General features: G+C 40.4%; 2 protein-coding genes across 4 annotated transcripts in view; one reads left to right on the top strand and one right to left on the bottom strand.

Moving 5' to 3' along the window:
• The window catches only part of LOC149313945 (oxysterol-binding protein-related protein 11-like), a 67,830-nt gene extending 46,423 nt beyond the window's left edge, over positions 1-21,407 (bottom strand). The window contains exon 1 of one of the 2 annotated variants that reach the window (XM_089520201.1): positions 20,317-21,407. In XM_089520201.1, the coding sequence (XP_089376327.1) occupies positions 20,317-20,555 (239 nt within the window). In that variant the 5' untranslated portion in view covers positions 20,556-21,407. Of the gene's footprint in view, positions 1-16,987; positions 17,037-20,316 lie in introns of those variants that run through there. The other variant, XM_089520202.1, reaches the window with a different exon arrangement.
• Positions 1-23,777, top strand: part of LOC149313944 (glycerol-3-phosphate dehydrogenase 1-like protein) — a 65,491-nt gene that overhangs the window by 1,105 nt on the left and 40,609 nt on the right. For both annotated transcript variants that reach the window (XM_089520205.1, XM_089520206.1), the window contains exon 2: positions 9,258-9,314. The gene's annotated coding sequence lies outside the window, so the exon portion shown is untranslated. The remainder of the gene's footprint in view (positions 1-9,257; positions 9,315-23,777) is intronic.

Here is a 23,777-nt window from a genome sequence, read left to right as displayed (position 1 = left end):
TTTAAAGTAATAATCTTAAAAAAAACACTTGATCGAATGTCAGGAGGGTGCTCTGGATTCACATGTCTCATGTTATAGTTTTCGGCCCATCCAGTTGTAAATGTGAAGCTGACTTACAGGTTGTAAAGGTCAAAGAACACTGAGGGAAAAGATCACTGGTCGGTCAGCAGACCAGGCTCATGTGCCAGAAGATCCACACCCTTAATCACACCAGTCCCAGATTAAATAGCTCTTAATTGTTTACTTCACAAAGTAAAGTCTAAAGAAGGAAATCTGGAGAGCAGTAAAAGAAATAAAAAAATAAAATGATTTAAAAAAACAGGATCCAAGAGAAATCTCTCTAAATCAAAATCAGAACACAAGACTGTACGTGAGCAAATTAGTATGAAAACAGAATAGTACAGGAGGCAAGAGATGACTTTGGTGTTGCTGTTTTTGAAGTGATGGAAAGAAGTAGCCATCAAGAAATTATGCATACAAACCACCTGACTCATCAGAACATCAAGAGCTCTCAATTTAATGGAAGTTTTGGCAAAGCCTCAGGAGCCCAATCTCCATTAGACCAATTATTAGTACCTATGGAATTCAAGTGCACTGCACAATTCCCTAAGGTGAGGAAACTGCGGGTTAAAAACTAGCAAAAGCCAATGTATTGTAATGGAATTAAACTCCAGCTATGTTGAGGTAACTAGCATCTCAATTTGTATTTATATGTGGCCTTAAAAACTACACAGCACAACCTGTTTATGAAGGGCTGTAACATGCAACTCATTTTGCCAAAAGTCTCGCATAAATATGGTTCAAACATTTTCCCTAATAGCAGATTCACTCTAAGATCTCCATTATTTTTATTTATTTACTACTGCCTTCCTCCCAAAACACGATCCAAGGAGGTTTACAGCATATATTAAAACATAATACATCTAAAAGAAAAATAATAATTAAAAAAATTGAGCCCTGTTAAATAAACTACATTGGGGCCTTGGTTTCTTCCAGGGATTTGGTTCCCGAACACCCCATGGATGCCAAAATACATGGAAGCTCAAGTCCCAATATATACAATGGCACTGTACAATGGTGCCCCTTATATGAAATGGCAAAATCAAGGTATAATTTTTGGAATTTAAAATATATATGTTTTCAGGCTCGGGATGCTTGAATGCATGAATGCAGAATCCATGGATATGGAAGGCAGACTGTATTCGAAAACAGCACTAAATGAAAAACAATTTTAAAGCATTTAAAGCATAACAGATGTGGGGGGGGGGGGGAGGCAAAAGAGTACAGCACAGCTGTCGCATTAAAAACTCTTCTGCAGCAACCCATTAATGGCCAAAAGGCTGCCTAAATAAAAAGGTCTTTTCCTGCTGGCAGAAGGAGAGATAGGGCTTGCCTAGCCTTCCAAGGAATGGAGTTCCACACCCTGGGAGAAGGCCTTCTCCTGTATCATCCCCAATAGTAGGACTGAGACAAGACCTTCCCCTGAAGATTCTAGGCAAGCCTAAAGAGGGAGAATCTTTCACAGTTTTGAAGCTACAGTGAACTAACCTTGACTTTCCCTATATATATATTTTTTACAATGGGGTACAAGAATCCTGGCACCTGGAGCCCAGAAATACAGCCAGCCCTCCATATCCACGGATTCAAGCATCCACAGCTTGAAAGTATTTTTTTTAAATATATGAATTCAAAAAAGCAAATCTTTATTTTTCCATTTTATTTAATGGGACTTGAGCATCCACAGATTTTGGTGTCCATGGGGGGGGGGGGGGGGGAGAGATCCTGATACCAAACCCCAGCAAATACCTAGGGCCGCATGTATAAAATACAAAGTGATCCCTACATCACTGAGGGCCCATTCACATTACATAGTTATAGCACTATAATTCCACTTTAACTGCCATGGTTCCATCCTACAGAATCCTGGGACTTGGGAGGAGCATTTAAAATTCTCAGCCAGAGGACTCTAGTGTCTACCAAACTACAAACCCCAGGATTCCACAGGACAAGCTATGGTTTTTAAAGCAGAATACTAGCGCTATAAATGTATAGTGTGAAATGGCCTTAAGACAAACCAAGCCAAATGCACAGATGAGAATTCTATCTCCATGTCCTGCTCACAGGGTTCTTGAACCTATCTAGCTAGTTAGCTGTTGGATCCAGCAGAGCTCTTACAGTCGTAAGACTGGATCTCTTTTTCCATCCCACAAAAGGCCATTATTATGTTGGGACCTAGAATTCTGAAATATTTTCCAGCCCTAGCCTATGTACTTCTGCTGTGCAGAAAAGAACAGCATTTTGAAAAAACATAAACTGCCCACAAATGAATTTGTATTTAGCAGCATTGCTGTAAGGTTTAAGTCAGTTAAAGTAGTTTTCACATAAAACTGATGAATTGAAAATGTACGACAAACTGAAGCAGATCAGATCAAACGTCTGCCTAGTCCAGCTTTCTGTTCTCACAGGGGCCAACCACAAACTTATAAGAAACCCAGAAGTAGGAGATGAGGACAAGAGCACCTTTCCATCTGTGTTCCTTAGCAACTGAGACATAGAGGTGTACTGACTGTGAAGGTGGAGATAATACATAGCCATCATAACTAGTCATCATTGATCGCCTTATCTCTGAATCTGTACAATCTCTTTTAGATTAACTGAGAACGGGAAGCTGTATTTCCTTTTATCTCCTATAGTTTAGCTTCATAGGATGGCCTTAAATTCTAGCATTAAGAATGGTAAAATTTGCTTTAACTACACTATGTAAATCTAATCCACATCATAACAACTGTACCATGAGCTATTACCAAGGAATGCCTGTCATTACATATTATCTCATTTCACTGATATCAAATCACATATATTTATGCCCTAATATAAAAATTAGAAACAGTTCTCAAATTTGTCAGAACACAGCAAACTTCCCCCCCAAAAAAGTTACAATCATTCCTCTTACTATTACGTAATGCATAACTATTATAATTATTAGACTAGAACTAATGTGTAGTGTGTTATAATCCCATACACCTATCTCTATCTGTGATTGATTATCAAATTCTGAATAAATTTTAGTCTTATAGAAGAAACAGGAAGAGAACATAGAGAGAGATTATACAAAAAACTAGTGGTAGAGATAATTTATTGCTCATAGTATACAGTACTTCTAGCTTTTTGAGTATTAGTTGGTGCAATAAAAGGCATCTATACATTTTTAAACACAATTTTAAATTCAAATTATTATTTTAGGTGGCAAGCAACAGCACTGTTCAAATTAATTTGAAAGTCACATTCTTTGGATGGATTTTTGCCATGGCAGAAAGCCAACTTTCCATTTCAATCTGGCTTCAGGCCTTATTATGGAAGGGAGCTTGCCCTTGTCACCTTGGTGGACAACCTACACGAAGAACTGAAGTGTGGTTCTGCTAGACAACTCAGTGGCTTTTTCATATTATTTACAGTAGTATCCTAAGAGAAAGGCAATGGCAAACTTCCATTGAATAAATGTTGCCAAGGAAACCCTAAAATAGAATCATTATACGTTGAGGTCAACTTGAAGACACATGACAATAACAATGAAATGGGAGAGTAAAGACAGAATATTAGCCCCAAAACACATGAGTCAAATAAGGCAGCTTATGGCTGTTGGGGGGTGGGGGGGGTGGGGGTGTTCAAACAATGCATGCCCCCAAAGTGGAGCAGATTAAATCCAACTCTTAGCAGTGCCATTTGGGACTGCCCTAATGGTCCGCTTTGGAAGCGGGCCATGTGGTCGCCACAGTCCGAGTGCAGCTGTGGCTGGAGCAGCCTCTGGATGCTCTTTCTGGGCCATATGTTCTGGTCCATAGTCTCAGTGGCTCTTAGGAACAAAGAATGTTCTCTTCAATCTGAAAATTAGAGTACTGATAATTAATATCAGTTGTGTTCAGTGGCTCCTCCACATTCATTGGGGTTATGGGCACAGGACCCCTGTGAAAGTGGAAAAACCACACATTAAAAACAAGACTGTTTTATTTTTACCTGAGAGAACACCTTTATAGAAATCTCTAGGTCCTCCAGTGTAACTCTATGGTCAATTTCTAGTTGCACCCTAATGGAGGACCTAGAGATTACTGGCCAGAATATAGCAATTAAATCTGTGAATATTCAGATCCACAAAAGTCAACACTGCAAATCTGAAGGAGCTGACTGTACTTCATGTTCTTAATGGACTCCTTTCCATCTTCTCTTCCTTTCCCTTCTCCTAACTCATACACAAAATCACAAGCCCATTTATGATTGTTGTTAACTCATATATGAACGTACCCTAGAGGTCAGTTTAAAAGCTTCAAATGGTTCAGAAGAGAGGCTTTAATAAAATTATTAGATTAGAGAAGGCCCATTAAATCAACACATTGAATCTCACAGATTTAATGGGTCTACTCTAGTCCAGACTAACAACTGGATTTCGATCACAGATACCAGGCTGCTGACTGGAGTACATCATTCAAAAGATGTAGGCTGTTAAAACTGTCACTGATTTTCATTGTTTTTCTGGTTTGAGTCTAAGATGCTGGCTTTGAATATTAAAAACCAAAGGATGAAACCAATGACTGTCTTTTCTCACCTGAATCTGCCCCAAATTGAGAGTTTATATAGTTAAACCATACAGGGCAAATTACATCTCTGCATTTTAAAACCTGGGTATTCTAAATATCAGCAAAAATCTAGGAGATCATACAGTCTAAAGTGGCATATGGACCAGCTATCTGCTGACTTATTCTCTGACCAGATTTCTGAGAAATACAGTGGGTCCTTTATATCAACTGGGGTATGGTTCCAGGACTCCCCATGGATACCAAATTCCATGATATATTTCCATGGATACCAAAATCCTTTGGTATATAAAGTCCCAGTTATACACAAGAGCATAGTAAAATGCTGTTCCTTATATAAAATGGCAAAATCAAGGCTTGCTTTTTTGATTTCTGATTTTATTTTGTTATTTTTATTTTCTGGAGGGAGAATGTTTTCAAGCCATGGATGACTGAATCTATGGATGCAAAATCTGTGGATATGGAGGACTGACTGTGCGTTACAATATTAATAAGATAATGCAGTTTAAAGAATTTCTCTTCTTGCTTAAATTTCTGTTTCTTATTAATGTTTGTTTTATTGCAATGCCTACTTCCTTTGCTTCTTTAAATACATCCTAATAATTGAGGAAACTGAAGGAATTTTGCTTTTCCTTTTGTGAAAATCCATCATTTCTCTATGCAGACTATTTTTTAAATTCTCCATTTAAACATATCACTTAAGGGCAAGCAACCAGCAACACATAGTCAGCACACAGGAGCCGATTTGATTCTTCTGGCTGTTCTCTAAACCAGTCCCCCACAAAGTGGAGATCACTAGACCAATGGCATCACCTAAGATTGGCCTCACCCTGTGCAGTATTTATGGTGTCACCCCCCCCCCCCACTGACCTCCTCCCATACCACACCATACAGAATCCTTAGTAATGTTTTTTGTACTAATGTTATTCATCAGTCGTAATTCCCATATATCACTGAAGCAACTTCAGGCTGATTTTGTTACTGAATACTGATTATAAATTATTTGTGTATATCTTAGCTCGGAGGGACGCTGTGGGAATAAGTGTGAGAGACTGGGTGACCTGAAGGGTCTTTGCAAGGGGAATGTTTGAATAAAAATCCACACTAGCCCCAGCACCACTTCCAACTTTCAATGTTAGCAACAACAAAAAAATGCACTACAGGACCACAGTTCCATCCCAACCTGCAATATGGGAGAAAGTGGATTGTATCTGCACTGGAGTTTATATTGGCAGAACTACAGTATTTTTTTTAAATTAAAACACTATAAATAAACTCACATTTCATACACAAAATAAGACCTGAGAGTAAAAGAACAAAATCTCCTGCACTGCTGCTCTCTTCTGGTGAACAATTATAGCCGTATTAAAATTCTCCATGACTTCTTATGGGACATTCTTATTTCTGCCCTGGGGGACATTTAAAAATGGCTACTCCAATGTGAGCTTGGAAACTGGCTATGTAAAGCAATAAGATGCCTCTGTTTGGTTTAAAAGGCAGGTTGGAGATACATTTTGTGTAAGAGAAGAAGAGGGTACTGGAAGAATAGAGAGTGTGTGTTTGAGGAGGTTATGTGTACTGCTGCTGGTTTTATGAATATCTTACAGGAGTGTGGGAGAAAAGGAAGCACTATTATGTTCATAAAGGGTATGTATAATAGAAATCACTAGCAGACAGTACTTTTACTTGCTTCCCATGTGCTTAGAAACCCATAGAAGCTTTTCTCCATTTTGTAATCTATTAAAAATAGATTCTCTATTTTATGTTAGTTGTCAATATGCTTGAAGAAAAACAGGCATGTGTGGGTACATATAATGTTCAAGATTTGTCACATCATGTAACCATAATTCAAGAAGGATTACAGTTTTGCTAAACCTCACATCTCTAATGTTTCAGTAGCAGGAATTTCAGTCCAAGCAAACATAAAAAAAGAAAAACATCCACATCTGAAGCTGAGGATTTCAGATTTGATTCAAAACTTTATTTCTAATATAGAGTTCTAGTATCTTACATAGCTTTAGACTACTAATGCACAAGGCCTTTGAGCCTCTCAGGTGGGACATATGAATATATAGTAAGTTATACTATAATGTGATTGTTGTGATCATTAAAAAAGGTCCATGCTATAGTAATCCACACTCTAAAAATTACAGGATTTATGGGAGAAATATGGTTAGGTGCAGATCTCAAAATATATTACTTATTATTTAAGCTATTTATTTAACCTGCCACAAATCTTAATCTTCTGAAAATAAAATCAGCTGGGTCTTGGGTGTTTTTCTGCCTTCAATCATTTTCTTTTACCAACACCACTGCTGCGCTGACACAAAATACTTGCTAGGCCTAGGCTTTTAGGAGCAGCAGCAGCAAACCATTGTTGTTTTTGTGTGCCTTCAAGTAATTTCGGACTTATGGCAACTCTAAGGCGGTTTTCTTGGCAGATTTGGTCAGCGGAAGTTTGCCGTTGCCTTCCCCTGAGGCTGAGAGACTATGGCGCTTTACACAGGCCCTATGGGGAGCCACCATTACGTGCGAGGGGGGGGCGCTTCCAGACACGACTCACCCCTCGCACGTGACAAGGGCGTCAAAATGGTGGCGCCCTGTTCACATGGGTGCCATTTTGACGTGATGAACGCTTAGCGACCGTCACGTCATGGCGCCATTGGGTGCCGCAGAAAGAACCTACTTTTTGTGGGTTCTTTTTGCTCCATGAGGGAGCCGTGTGGTTTGTCCGCTGCGGCTCCCTCGCATAGCAAAGCAAGGCGCCGGGAGATCGTCCTTTTTGGACGGTCTGTATCCCACCTATGACTTGCCTGAGATCACCCAGTTGGTTTCATGGCTGAGCTGGCAATCAAACACTCAAATCACTATAGCAATAGCATTTACATTTCTATACCCCTTCATAGTGAACTCAGCATTCTCTAAGCGGTTTATAATCTGTAAGCCAATTGCGCACAACAAACTGGGTGCTCATTTCACAGACCTATGAAAAGATGGAAGACTGAGTCAACCCGGAGTCCTCTGGAACTGAACTCACAAAGTTGTGGCTGCAGTACCTACATTTAACCACTGCCCCCCCCCCCCCGGGCTCCTATGTCATGCTGGCTCTCAGCAGCAATGCTACACCTCCCAAAATTGCAGGAATTGGAGTTTGGCTGGGGTGCATTGGTGGGAGAAAAGAGTACGAGAGAAAAGAAGAGGGCATGGAATGAAGCAGAATTCCCAGGAAGTACGTTTTCAGCAGGTTTGGTCTCAACAAAATGCATGTAGTGATGGTGGTTGGTGTGTGGGGGGTGAAGAAAAGCAAAAATTGTGATGGGAGATGATGGGGCAAAACAGAAAGAGAGGAGGCAGAGGAATGCGCAGAGAGGCAACAAGCATTCACCGGACCCAGAAAATTGCCTTGTGGAAGAACTGGATCCTAGGTTTGGTGCAGCTGGTGCAAAACTATGAGAAATGAACTGCTGAGGTTCTTCCTTTTTGCATTGTGGCAGTTGAGAGGTGAGAAGTAGGCTGGCTTTTGGTCCTCAAGTCTTTCTCTGCTCATCTTATCATCCCACACAGCAAAAGTTACGAAGCAATGATGAACACTTCCTCAAACCCACACAGCTAATGAACTGAACAACGAAGAAGGAGGAGGCAGGGCTGCCACTTAAAAGCTGAGATACAGGGAGGTGCCAATCTGTCAGTTTTGAATGCTCAAGATGGGAAGAGTATTGTAAGAAATTAATAGTTCATGTTCTGTGCAACACTGGAAAAAAACTAGTTTTTTTTAAACAAAAAAACACACCAAACCCCATGTTATTTGGTTTAAACCAGTTTTTTTGCATTAATGTGCAGTACTACACTAATATAGGACTAAATCAGGAAATTAAGTAGAAAAATGCAGTTCAGATGTTATGGAGACTAGCTTAAATAATTGTTTAAAAAGTGCTCTTTTAAAGGAAGTTGTTTTGGCTGAACATATATTAACTGTAGGATTTGTTTCTGAATGGCATTTCGTTCACTATATAATAAAGTGATTAAAAGGAGGCAAGTGACACTGGATACTGATATAACAATGAACAACTGCCAATAAACTATTAAAGTTAACACGTTTAAATTCAAATAGTCATTGCTGTCTAGTAAGGTTGAAAAATAATAGCCAGGGGGGGAAAAAGACTTGAAGGCACACAACAAGAACAAAAGAATAGTCAGTTTTTTTAAATGAAACATTCAATTCAAAAAATGGAGTGTTTTTTTTTTTAAGTCAATTAGTTTAAACCATGATTTAAAACAATCTGGTTTAAACTAGCCAGCATTGGTTCTGTGACTAGTATTCCTCAATTAATTGTGTTATTGGCAATTATAAAAACACACTTTATAGCAGAACTTACTGTACACAGCTGGTCAGCTCACCAATCCACTCAGCTCATTATTGTGCCTCAGGACTATAGACTGGCAGTTGCTCTCCACAGCCTTTTCGTAGCCCTGCCTGAGTATGCCAAGGACTGATGTTTAGGTCATCTCCATATAAAGCAGTTGCTTTTTCACTCAACTTCAGCCACTTCCTAAATACAGTATTCTGGTGCATATGCCCTTCAAAATGTATCTTGTAACATTTCTTTTAAATGGAACAGGGACACATATTAAGACACATGACTTATTGTGTTATGCTTTGTTTTTCAGTCACAAATTACATCATCACCTTAAGAATCTCATCTACTGAAAGATCTCTTTCTGAAGGTCAGTACAGTTTTTTTAAACCCATGCCATGGAGATTACAATTTCTCCGACTATCAAAGACAAACCACGTGGCTGTAATATTGCTATGAAAAGAGAGCTAGGATTTAGCATTACTCTGTCCTGTGCCAATTCCAGAATCGCATAGCCAATTCTCTTTTTGAAATCAAATGCAGAATACTTCTTTTTGCTAAAGCATGGAGGCAGTGACTATGCCCAGATAATGGTTTTTCAGAGAGCTGGAGGGCAGATTGTAGAATTGTCATTTTCTTCAGTATTCATGTTCATTTTTCCTGTGTGGCCATGATCTGGGGCAGTGCTTCCCAAAGTCAGTGGTACACCATCCTCCAGAAGCAGTAGAAAGTTCCAGATGGATGGTGAGGTTAAAAAGGACAATGGGGGCAGTGAAAGAAAAGGGGGCAGCAGGGGGGATTCTGTCAAAATAAAAGTGTGTAGGAAAGGCAAAGAGAGCCAGCAGCTTTTTGGATCATGATGGGTAGGAAGTGTTAGAGCATGTGGAGGCAGGAAGAAATGGCAGCAAAAGGAATTTTAACATTTAGGACCCTGCTTAAGCTTTGTGAACTTTGCTGGGACTTGACTGGCTGGTTGGATTTACATTAATGCTCCTGCTTACATTTGTTGGACAGGTTGAGAAAAGAGGTAGCAGAAGAAACAATGTTTGGAGGGGGGCAAGGTGAAGCTATGGGGGGAAAGCACGGCTCTGGGAAAGGATGGAAAGGTGTATCTGGAGTCAGTTCTTTGCTTCTCTTGGACTGAAAGTCTTTGATGTCTGGGGGGAACATTGTGAAGCCAGTTATGTCCCTCTGCCCCAGTGAAGAAGGATTGAGAGTCCTTCCTCACTGGGGAGAAGTGTCTCCCTTTGCAACCAGTCACCTTGGAAGCAGCAACTGAACAGGTGGTCAAAAAGTGACAAAGAAGCCTCTCATATGTGCCAGCCTATGCTGCAAGCTGCTTGGTGGCTGCAGTACAAATATTAGACCTAATATATGAAGAAATAGATGTTGTCAGGGCACTAGGGTTGTCATCCAAGAGGAAAGGGGGTAGTAGCCTGAAAATGTTTGAAGACCATTGCTCTGGGGTATAATTGTTTTTGTGTTTTGTATAATTTCAAGGAGATAGTTGGGAAAAGGTATAACCAGTATTTAGTACTATGGTCAGCACTACAGTAAGTTAATGTGACTACAGCCATCCATGACAAGCAACACCCTACTCCACCCCCACCATTCCTAACACAGTTTGGGAATCATTTTTATCTGTTATCTGACAGGTAGGGTTTTTTCCAAGTATCACAAGGATATGCACATGTAGTCTGTTTTTAAGTGTGGCTGCAGTTATAAGCACAGACCAAGAAATGCATGCTACTGTCCATCTATAGGGATGGACAGCAAGGAACCCTCTCTCCTACCTTTATTATCAGGCCAAGATGGAGTTTTAAAAGGGACGTTCACCAACCACAGAAGAAGATTCTTATCTTTGTGGAATATTTGAGGGCAATCAAATGTTGTCAAACAGTTTGCCTTCTATTAACCACTTTCCAGTTCTAATTAAACTGCTAAAAAATCTGCCTTACCAAAAGCAACATACTTGCAAATGTTTATTGATCACTCATAATTGGTTCACCTATCAATAGGTAGGAGCTAAATTAACTGGAAGAAAAACTATTCATTATGTCCACAACTAAATCATGTTTTTTCTCTCCTTTAACAAGCCAAGAACAGAAAACAACTATAAAGCCTTACTCAGACTCTAGTTTGGAGTTCAGGATTACATGTAACTGGATTTTTTTTGCTTCCTTTTCAACTGCTGGTTATTTTAGCTGCTTCCTTTGACATTAGAAACTAAACGAGGGTAAATGGGAAGCCTTCATCAGTGTGCTGCATGTGAATAATAAGCTAGAATACCCATTTTACACAAACACACACACAGTTGGCCACTGAGTACAGTCAGTTTTCACTGGGCTGTTTCAAGTTCCACACCGGCGGGTGCTTCCTCTAAAGCTGTTTTGTACATCTGCAAATCTTAGGGTTTCCCCAAACTTGCTGATTCAAGTTGAGTGTCTCTTATCCAAAAATCCAAAATGCTTCAAAATCAGAATCTTTTTGAGTGTCAACATGACATTTTGAAGCTTCCATTTTGGAATATTTTGGATTTTGGAATACAAGTGGCATAGTACATACTGTATTTGCAAGACTGGCAAGAGATGAAAGACTGGCAAGAGTCATGGCTGAAGAGAGATGTAAGGATCTGTGTAATGACAGGAGGAGTAGATTCATGCCAAGAACTTGGATTCCTGCCATTTCACAAATCCTTGTGTCTCTAGCCAGCCTTTGCATCTCTCTCCAGCCTTGCAGATACACTATGCATTATGTTACTTGCATTCCAAAAATCCAAAAGATTCCAAAATCCCCCCCCCCCCAAATTCCCAACTCCAAAACACTTCTGGTCCCAAGCATTTCAGATAAAGTATTCTCAATCTATTTCTCGCATGTACTTGGTGCTACTTTGGTGATAGATGTACCATCACACACATCCTGAACATCAGAAATAGAGGGGATAATTTATTTTTAAAATTTAAAGATTCTCAATTTTCATCACTGTAGCATACAAAGACATGTTTTACCACTATTCTTTGTTTAATAAGCAGTATTTAGATTGAGAACTGAATTAATACAGATCTCAGAATTATCTTTCAAAGTAGACATCTCAAACATAATGCACTGGAACAACCTTGAAAAGTATGCAGACTAGTAGGTAGAAGCCCAGACTTGGACTAAAACAAAAGCAGTTGACTCTAGAGTAGAATAGGTTAGCCAATAACCTTCCAAAATTAGCATATGTGTGTTAATTATAATTGTGTCTACTATGCTGGAAACTTTTAGTTAAGGTTGCCTATACGGTGAGAATTCAAATATGACAATTTGGGGCAGAGCTTATGCTGCCTGCTATCATTTTTTTTAATTACAAGGCTGATTTTGAGGTCCTCTCAAGCTGTATATTTAAGATTAAAGTGAAGACAAACTTCCTTTTCAACAAGTTCAGGTTAAACAAGACAAGCAGCTTAAGGTGTATACAGAGCTACTTCTGAGATATATGTTTCAAAAGGATTAATATGTCACCTGCTGTTCTGTCTGCAGAATCTATATGCTATTATCTGAAATGTACAGAACTATTTCAGTTATTTTTTATCTGTACTCATATTAGAAAAAGTGAAATACAAATTCTTGCCATTTCCCCCTGTAGCTATGTTTAAAAGTAGAACTTTCCATCTTAAAATGCAAATTATAGGCAAGCATTTGGCCATTATTTCTGGAACAATAGTAGTATGTATGACAGCCTTTCTGGTTTTACTTTTTCCAACTACATGTTTATAGCACTGAAGCGTGAAATAACTTTTGACTAGGCCACTGACTTTTAACAATTCGACAGGGTACTTAAAACCAACTCTTATGACTACAAAACGTGTGAAATATGTGTCATCTTGTACTTCTGTTAAAGTACTCAAACAAACAATGTCAGAACTAGAAGGCATTGTAGCATGAACCATTATTTTACAGCAGGAGAAGGCAACTTAGAGGCCTACATTGGATTCGCCCCCTAAAACACATTAGCGGCTGCCTCTGAATTCTGTCATAGCTGGGAAAATCTGTTTTTTCAGTGTAAATGAGTTGTACAAATGCCTGTTCATCCTGTTTGTTTATTTGTTTTAAATGGTGGGTCATGTAACCATTGTTTAGTGTTACATGCATAAAACTGAAGATCATGCTCTCCTCCTCCTCTGGTACAGTCACAAGATCTGAAATATTTGCTTGCATTGTAAGTTAACTGCAATTTGTCATTTCACCCAAACCAATGCAATCTATGATCCACCAAAAAGCCATACCATTATTGGCCAGCCAAAACGCACAAAACACATAACATAAGCTTTTGAAGCTCCACTGGCTTCTTCATCAGGGAAAAGATGTTTTAAAAAACCATACAGGGGGAAGAAAAAATGACGATGTTGGAGTCATATACATTTTGTACAGATGTGTGTTTGCTATAGTTCAGTTGGTTTGGAAGAATCTCAATGTAGACAGAGGCCACACCTAAACAACAGGAAAGTAAGGGCTGGGACTTAACTCTTTCAGGTTTCTACCTCCAACAAAGGTAAACAAAAAATGTTTTGGATTATAATTGGCTAGGTTTTACCTATACAGCATCTAAAAGTTTTTCCAGATGTACCAGTACAGAGACTTCTTGAGAAATTCAACATTCTCTGCCTAAGTAAGGGGCCTGAGACAGAGACAACCTGGACCCCATGAGGAGTCATTTTACTGCTACTAATGGGGTTTACATTGTACTCTCCTATGTCTCAGTCTCCAAAAAGATACCTATATGGAGATCCCTCCTAATCAACTGAACTATAGCAGACACAACATCTATACAAAATGTAGTCCTGTGACTCCAATACTGTCACTTTCTTTCTTCCTCCTGTATTTTTAAACATCTTTGGCCTGATGATGAGCCTGGTGAATCTACGAAAGATTGCATTATGTATTTTGAGCATTTTGGCGGGCCAATAAAGATGATGATGATAATAATAATAATAATAAATAATTTCTAGTCCATCCAACCATTAGGAATATGGGTGGGTTACAACAGTAAAAATACATTACAATAAAATACTAAAGGGTCCCTTCCCAACCCCTTCCCCAATATTAAAACTAGAATTAAACAATTAGAGTTTAAAAACAAGAAAATGCAATACAGCTTTAGGTTAAAATTAAAAACAATTTGGCGGGCGGGTATCACTCTTTTTTGGGGTTTGGATTTTGTTTTATATTGCTGTATAGCCTCATAGTTACCCCTGAATATTTCCAGTATAACCTATGATCAGTGTAAACTTTGATTTGTTGAAAGAAGCCAAAATAAAACATGGTTTCTGATCTTACTTGAAGACAGTGTTACAGGGAATGGCCTGTGAAGATAAATAAAGCAATATCAAAATGAAAGTGCAATTTGAAGGACTGGCAATCCTCACCTTTCCATGTGACTGCCAATTGTGCCTTTACATCATTAACTATGGAGAACCCTATGTTGCCTTTGTGAAAAGGAAATTATCCATCATTGTAGATTTTTTAAAAAAACAAATCTGCATTGGATTTTATTCTGTAAAATTACATGCAGTTAAATTTAATATACTTTCTTCTTCTGTGTTTATCATAAATTCACCTACTGACAACATAGTCATTTATAGTTTCTTCTCTCTTTTTAAGTCACCCTACTGCTGTCTATCTGATATCTTGTGAACAATTTGGGACACAACATTATAGAAAAATGGCATAAATTTCAGGAAGTACAATGTAACATTATAAGTGACAGTCTGAAGTAATGTTGTGCAGACAAGCTGAGAGACTGCTTTAACTGCCTTTGCTCAGTAATAGGGAATCCTGGAAACTGTAGTTTATTGTGGCACCAAAGCTCTCTGATGGAGAAAGTTAAAGGTCTCACAAAACTACAGTTCCCTGAATTCCCTATCATTGAGCCAGGGCAGTAAAAGCAGTCTCAAACTGGATTATTTCTGTAGTGTGTTTTGGGCCTGAGTTGGGCTACAGTAATGTCCTAGCATCTTTTCAACATCCCCTATGCACTTTCTCAGCACTACCCTTGAAAAAGAGGAGCAGTAATGCAGTATTTAGGAAACAGGAAAGGCAACAGTGTTACAAATACGGTCGTAACATTATTTTAATATAATCTAATTAAAGCATGATTTGTGCATGTTTATCAGTAATTAAGTTTAACTGAATTGAATAGGCTCCCATCCCCCAACAGATTCACATAGATATATCAGGTACTGAACCACTGCAATCTGGGAATCAATCACTGGGATTTTTGAAGTCATAAGTGAATTATGCACACAAATAGTAATTGATAGATAAGTCACAATGTTAGCAATTCAGTTTCACAGATTTCTTTAGTGGAAAGCATTAGTTAAGCTTGAATGTTTTAGTCTGTTCACTGGGCTAGATATCAGATGGCTACAAATATTAGAACTCAATTAAACATAAAACAATGAAAGACTTATATTTAGCTATGTATTCATTTGTGTTTCCTAACTTAAAGAACAGGATATCTAGTAATAGTTTGAAATGAAACAAAATAGCTCTTTCAATTCAAGGCATGTACTACTTCACAGGAAACTGCAAACAATGACAGGCATTTGCAAAGCCTTGATGGTATCCACATTTTTAGAAAAACCAAGGAAACTACACCACATTATAGCATGATTGGACTATAATGGCTGTCTGATAAAAAGGAAGTAAGAGAGAACTCTCTCCCTAGAGAGGCCAGGATGGCCCTGTCCCTGCTTTCCTTGCAGTGGCAGGTAAAAACATTTTTGTGCCTTCAGGCTTTTTTAAACTGACACGGGTTGGGCTTTTAAATAGTGTGCTGTCAAGGCTTGAGTGTAATTTTTAATACATTTTAATATTTTAATGTACGTTTTTAAATTGTTTTTAAACTTTATATCTATATTTTAATACTTTTGTATTGTTTTTAATTTGTACCGTTTTAAATTTGTTGTTAACCACCTTGAGTCGCTTATATAGGGAGAAAGGTGGGATATAAATCAATAAAACAACAACTGTGGATTCGCACCACAGTTTGTACAAAACAGCAGACAGCATGGTTTTCAAAGGGAACTGCATCTTCTGTTTTATCAAATTAAAAATATAATGCATCATTCTGTCATAACAGAACAACATAAACGGCAGATACTTCATGGCCTTAATTCTCATCATAAGCTAAAGTGGTTAATGTACTCAACTACTTCATATATAACTCAGGGAAATCATGGTTTCCCACGAAAAGTCTACTCAGCAATGTCTGCTCCAGACAACATGGCTGTTGTGTGGGAAGGTCTATATAGAATACAGTTGGCCCTCCATTTTCGGGGGGGAATCTATTCCGGATGCCCCCGCAAAAACAGAGGCTCACACTTATTCAAGCCCCATAGGCTTCAATGGAGTGCACCCCCATGCATGCAGCACACACATGCACGCCGGGCACGTATACCATTGCAGATAGCGGAGATCGCCCCTCCACGTATATTCCAGGGCGCGGATCTCAGATCCGTGCATTAGGAGGGTGACTGTATATGCTTACAGTAAAACAACTGTTTGCACTTATCCTTCATGTTTTTGTGTACATCATTAATAGTGAAGTATTTTTTTTTTGCATTAAAAACATCAAGGACCAATGTATACGCTTGCCACAGATACATTAAACACTTCACAGTAATATATAGAAGGGTATGGTATAAACAAGGCAAAAACCAGCTCCATGGCATGCATTCTTTGAATATTCCAGCATATTTATTAACACACAATCCCATCTTCAATACAAGGGTTATCAAAATACTCATTTGAACACAGGAGCAGGGCCAGACCATGCAAAATATCCCTAATTGTCTCCCATGTGATACATATCACATGGTCCTCCCACTCACCACAAGTATTTAGGGGGAACATATATAGGAAGGAAGCCTCTGTATATGCAAGAGGCCCTCAGAAAGTCAAGCAAATCATTTTAATAAGATTTGCAAGGTGTTTCTGTTATTTGTTCAAACACCAGTGTATATGTAACAAATCTCATTTCTGCATCAGGTGTAAACTTACGGCATTCATATTTGCTTTTCTGCCTTTACACATCCATGCTCACATCCTGAAGATATATGTGAGAAAACAGACAGAAAAACCTTTCCAACTTTTAAAAAAGTAGCTCTGTTTCTCTCTCATCATCAAGACATCACTTATCTATTCCACTTTTAAAATATGCAGAAAAGAAAGTAACCTTGGAAGTACAAGACCCTTCAGTTCAAAGGAAACTGTTTTGAATAACTGTGCCTCCAAAATAGGTTCTCTACCCTACAAACTTAAGCACTTGCAACCGCAGAATTAGGTTTGGAGTCTATCACTCCACAGTGGAAGTTAGATTTCATCAAAGACTTTCTCAGGTATATTACAGTTCTTAGAGCTTTATCACATTAGCGAGATCCCGTGGGAAAACGGGAGTTAAACACAATTTAAGTTAAATCTGAATTTAGCCAAAACTTGCAAATTCGGGGAGTTTATCACACCAAATTGCTTCCAAAATGAAATATCACGACATCACAGTTAACGTGAAATAACGCGAAGTTAAACCGCAGTTAAAGCGGAGAAAACTGGCAGCTTTTTACTTTCAGGATGTTCAGAAAGTAAAAAGCTGCCGGTTTTCTCCGCTTTAACTGCAGTTTAAATTTGCGTTATTTCATGTTAACTGTGACGTCGTGTGATAAACTTTGGGCATTTCCAGGTTTTCTTCGCATTAAATCATGTTTAACTCCCGTTTTTCCACGGGATCTCGCTAGTGTGGTAAACTTCTTACTCAAGAGTAAGAACCTTGGGTCCTCCAGTTAGTTTTGGACCACAGTTCCCAGGTGGCTGATGGGAATTGCAAGCCAAAACATCTAGAGACCTAGAGGTTCTGGGACTTGTTTTCAGTTATGTTTATGGTCTCTTCTTTCTCACTATAGCAAACCATAACAAAACAACTATCCAAGCTAGACTAGGTAGAAACAAGGTACAGGTTGAGTCTCCCTTATCCAAAATGCTTGGGACCAGAAATGCTTTGGATCTGGAATATCTCCATATACATAACAAGATATCTTGAAGAGAAAACCCAAGTCTAAGCACAAAATTCATTTATGTTTTCTACACACCAGTGGTTCTCAAACTTTTTATCCTATGACCCCCTTTATATCTATATGCGGATGCCACACACACACACCCTTGATGTTGTATATGAATAAAAATACAGATGGACCTCCGTTTTCACACTCCTCCCCCAACTGTGAAAATGGAGACTCGCCAATAATCAGGGCTTGAATGAGGTGCGTGCCCACTTGCTTGCGCAGTGTGCGCCACGGGGGGCATGCCCCATTGAAAATTATGGAGGTCGCCCTCCGTGAATATTGAAGATTGTGGACCTCAAGTCTGTGAGAAAGGAGGAGCAACTGTACGTTCATCCCTCCACATTTGCAGCTTTGACTTTTGTGGCTTTGATTATTCACAGATTTTATTAGTATGTTCTCTCTAGGAATCTCTAGGTTCTCCAGTGCAACTCTATGGTCAACTTTAACCAAAAGTTGCACTGAAGGGCCTAGAGATTTCTAGAAAGAATATACCTAGGCATCTGTATCTCATCCAGGACAATTCTATGGTCAATGTCTGTCAGATGTTGACCATAGAGTTGCACTGGAGTACCTAGAGATTCCTAGAGAGGTGTTCTCTCAGATAAAAGCAAAGTGTTTTTGTTATTTGCGGTTTTTCCACTTTCATGGGGGTCCTATGTCCCTAACCCCAGCGAATGTGGAGGGACAAGTGAGTTTTGTTTGTTTAGTGTATGTATTTTTATTCGCACATTCACATATTTTAACATTTCATATATTTTAAAAATGTATAAGGAAATAACATTGTTCGAATCAAAATATTTATTTAAATGAATCCAGTATTTCACTCAACGTATGTGTAAATTTTGCACAAAAAGGTTTAGGAAGAGGAAGAGGAGGGATCAGGCCTCCAAGGTTCAAGTCCCTGCCCTTCAGTAACTCTCATGCCCCCTAGTTTGAAAGCCACTGGTATATACTTTATACACACAGCCTGAAAATAATTTTATACACAATGCGAGAACCAACATGAAGTAGTTTGAGTGTTGCACTAAGACTCTGGAGACCAGGGTTCGATTCCCTGCTTGACCATGAAACCCACTGGGTGACCTCAGGCAAGTCACATCCTCTCAGCCTTAGGGGAAGGCAGTGGCAAACCTTCTGTGAACAAGAAGAAAACCCCATGATAGGTTTACCTCCTTAGGGTTACCATAAGTCGGAAACGACTGGAGGCACACACCACACACATTTTTATACTGTGGTCCATCCACATTTGCTGGGGTTAGGGGCACAGGACCCCCGTTAATGTGGAAAAAACATAAATTAAAAAATGCTATCCTTTTTACCTGAGAGAACACCTCTCTAGGAGTCTTCAGGTCCTACAGTGCAACTCTATGGTCGACATCTTCCACAGAATCACACAGGAGGACCTACAAATGCCTAGGAAAGTGTTTTCTCTAGGAAGTCTAGGTTCTCCAGCACAACTCAATGGTCAGCTTCTGGCTGAGCTGTGTTGGAAGACCTAGAGATTTCTACAAAGAACATATTAATCAAAACTGCAAATAATCAAAGTTGCAAAAGTCAAAGCCGCAAATGTGGAGGGCCAACTGTACCCTGAAGCACCAGAAAGCAAAGGTGTCACTATCTCAAACACTCATGTCTCTAAACATTTTGATCTACTTTGTAATTCTGGATAAGGGAGGCCAATGGCATCCCTAGGGTAGGTGTCATCCGGTGCGGTCACCCCTGGTGTCACCTGCCCCCCAATTGACCTCCTCCTGTTTCACGCCATACAGAATCCTCAGCAATGCTTTTCTGCACTAACACTAACTGCCAATCCCATAGACCACTGAGCATAATGCCAACAGTTGTGACATAACCAACTAGCAAGATTAAAACGACACCTTCAAATTACAATACCATATGCACAACCTAAATGTTATTTTCATATGCATAGTGATGATTTGGTTAAGATTTAATGTTTTTAAAGAGAATCTTAAAAGGATAATTTTATTCCAACATTATTATTTTTTTAAATTAAAAGTTTGAAATGTGAAGTTCAAATATTTTTTTAAAATGCTGGGGCCTCTCCTTTCTCTTCTCACTGAGCTTGGCCCCATTCCCACCATCTTTTAAAGCATTTTAAAGGACGCAGATGAGCGCCATGGCTGAGACCTGCCAGAAAGTAGGTGTTTGAGGGGCAGTGGTGTCACCTCCTGGCCGGGGTCCGCACCCCAGTATTGACACCAGCGAGGGAGACTGGGTCTGTATTACCCAAAGGCTTCAGGAGGAGAGCTGTACCTGTACTGCCAGCTTTTGGTACTGCTTCCTCCTCTGTTGCTGCTGACCCCAAGGCTGCTGCTGGTGCTGCTGCTGCTGCTGGTGCTGCTTTTGCTGGCACAGTTCTGGGCTGGGAGCAAGACCTCCAGCTTGCCTTCGCTCTCTGACACTTTTGTGGCTGTCGTTGTCGTTGCTGCTGCTGCTGCTGCTGCTGCTGTTGTAGCTGTTGCTACTGCTGTGGCAGACTCTGCACTCTGCATGGCCAAGGCTCCCCAGCCACCTCCACCCACAAGTGGCAGGGAGGGAGGGAGGCAGGGCGCAGCTCCACACCAAGGTTAAAACCACAATGGGAAAGCTGGTGGGGTTGTTATAAACCAAGCGTTATCCCCAATGTTGCTTACAAATGTAGGGTCGCCCAGATGTGGGTTTAAAGAAGAAGAATTAAAGGGTGACTAGGAGGAAGGAGGAGTGTTAAGAGAAAGCTCAGGGAAGCATGGAAATTGGGGTTGAAGGAGAGAGAGGGAAGGATCATGGAAAAGACCCCCAAAAAGTCCTAATTGTCTTAAAAGGGTGACTGGGAGGAAGCGTTAAAAGAAACCTCAGGGAAACAGGGATTGGGGTTAAAGGGGAGAGAGGGAAGAAAGACCAAAACAGTCCTAAAATTGTAAAGGCTGAATGGGAGGAAGCGTTAAAAGGGAAGCATGGAAGCTGAGCTTTGTGGGGAGAAAGATGGGAAAGACACCCCCCCCCCCCAAAAGTCCTAAATTTTTAAAAGGATGAATGGGAAGAAACGTTAAAAGAAGCCCCGGGGGAGCCTGGAAAGGAGAGAGGGCGGGGAGAGGGGAGAGCTCTGCCTGAGGGAGAGGCACTTGTGGGGGAGGACCAGGGCAGGAGGGCGCCCCTGAGCCCTCGCGGGGGGAGCAAAGGCTGTGGCGAAGGGGGAGCCCCAGTCTCCCAAGGGAGCCAGGCAGGGGAAGGGCTTGCCTAGACCACAGCGGCCCAGACAGGGATGCTCCCAGGCGCAAGGCTGCCTCTCTCCTCCTCCTCCTGGCGCCCCTGAAGGCCCCCTCTGCCTGCCTTCCTCCCGGCCACAGCCCACGCAGCCCCTTCCCGGGCCACCAACAGGCTCAGCCCGCTCTCCCTGAGCCACGGGGGGAAACAGCGGGGCGGCCTCCGCGGCCACAGACACCCCTTCCGGGTCACCGTCGCCTCCGCCTCTCGCCCGCTTTCCCTCTCGGCTGAGGAGAGTGAGGCGCCTGCCGCCATCTTGGATGAGGGCACAAGAACACAAGGGCCACTCCTCCCACACACGCCTCCATGGAGCCCTTTGAGCAGGGCTTCTGCCTGTTTGTGCCTCTATCATAGCTCTCTAGGTACTGCATATACCTGCCTCTCTCTCAGTGTGCTGATCGCACACACACACACACACACACACACACAGAGAGATGTGTGTGTGTATATATATATATATACACACACACACACACACACACATATATGTGTGTATATACAGTGTGTATGTAGATATATATTTACATATACACACACATATATGTATATATATATATATATATATATAGATACTCATATACATCTATACATATGTATACACACACATATACACATATGTACACATACACACACACACAGGCGGGTTACACACTGCCAGAAAGTACACGACAAGCGTGTACTAGAGTTAGGAAGGAGCGGTGCTTCCGCACCCCCCTAACCCTAGTACACACTCCACACGCACAAAATGGCGGTGGCCATTCCACACGGCCGCCGCCATGATTACGTCACGACCAGACCGCCTCCACATAACCAATTTATAAAGTTGTTTAGTTGGATCTTTGAGACTAACCAGGAATAAGGAATGGTTGACACAAGTGTACTTAGTCAATGAAAGCTTATTCTAAAACAAATATTTCCCATTTACACTAGTCTCAAAGGTGTTCCTGGATTCCTCTGTCTTTTTACAGTAAAACGGACAAATACAACTGTCTTTTAGTGCGATTTTTTGTGCTATAACTTTGTAGATCACAGCACTCTTGAATGGTTTGTTATATCTTAGGCCGGTTACAGACCGGCACTTGGGACGTCCGCAGGACGTCCCATTTTAAAAAAGGGGAATCTCTTCTAGACGCCCCTGGCTCTAATACGGACTCTGTCCGTACAATATGGCGCCGGCCGTTCCACACGGCCGGTGCCATCTTTACGTATTGGACGCTGTGCGTCCAAATGTGTCGCGGCACCTGTGACGTCACGAATGCGCCCCTGGCGCCTTGCGACATCACAGAGGCACCGCAGAAAGAAGCTCCATTTTGGAGCTTCTTTTTTGCTCCGCAAGGGAGCCGCGCGGTGTGGCTGCGACGGCTCCCTTACGGAGCAAACGGCAGCGGCGGCAGACTGCCTCAAAGCGGCGGTCTATAACCCGCCTTAGTTTCAGAAGTTCCCCCTTCACCAAGAAAAATGCAACAGATTTAAACCATAACTCAGTTTATTAAAATTTTAACACAATTTGTGTATGTATAACAGAAGTAAATACAGTAAAGTCTCGATTATCCGACATAAATGGGCGGGCTGATAGTTGGATGTTGGATAATCCAGAGGGTCCAAGAAAAGCCTTGAAATCACTATGAATTGCAAACGTATTGAAGTTTTATTGCAGTAACAGTAAAAGTAACGTTGCAGTAACGTTATAGGAATAACACTGTAATGTATAAACAGTCCTCTAAAAATGTAAAGAAATCACTGATCAACATTGTGATGTTCAGTATGTACTGTATAAACAGTTCAGTCCTCTGAAAATGTAAAGAAATCACTGAGCAGCGATGTTGGATAATCTGGAATGTTGGATAATCAAAGGGTGGATAATCGAGACTCTACTGTACTATCAATAGTTCTGCAAGCATAGCATGCTTTTATTCTGAACAGAAAGAAGATTTAACAGCAATGTACATAGCCCCAAACAGCCCCAAACATTAATTATGTTACTCCACTTTTCCAATGCTCTTAAAATAGCTCAGTTTCTTTCTGCTCCTCCTGCTTTCCCCCTTTGTCCTCTGTTTTCTTGCTGTTGAACTAAAAATACAAAAGTATTTTGCACTCAGTTAACTCAGAAGGGAGGAGAGAAAAGGAGGCAGCGGATTTGTGCTCTTCGCAGGAGGCTCAGGCAAAAGCAAACTGCTGCAGCCTCTCCTTGTTTGTGTGTGGTTCCTCATTCATAACTTTTACTCTTAATTTGGCCATATATGTCCATGGAGGTATGCATCGTGGCAACGTTTTACCATACCTATTTACTAGCAAAATAGTATAAACAACAGTGAACCTTAGAAGCTTAAAAATTAACAGATGGCAGATCAGATGTCTGAAATGCTCCTTGAGTTCCCACTAATGATTAGAGTAAATCTACGTTGATAAATGAGATAGCTTTGGTGGAAAGCCACTGGGTGATGCATTTTTGTAGTTTCTATTCCTCCAGC

Source organism: Sceloporus occidentalis, unplaced genomic scaffold (assembly GCF_023333645.1).
Source record: "Sceloporus occidentalis isolate IW3139 unplaced genomic scaffold, rSceOcc1.0.p SCAF_4, whole genome shotgun sequence".
Classification (NCBI taxonomy): Eukaryota; Metazoa; Chordata; class Lepidosauria; order Squamata; family Phrynosomatidae; genus Sceloporus; species Sceloporus occidentalis.
This window is presented reverse-complemented; position numbering and strand designations above follow the sequence as displayed.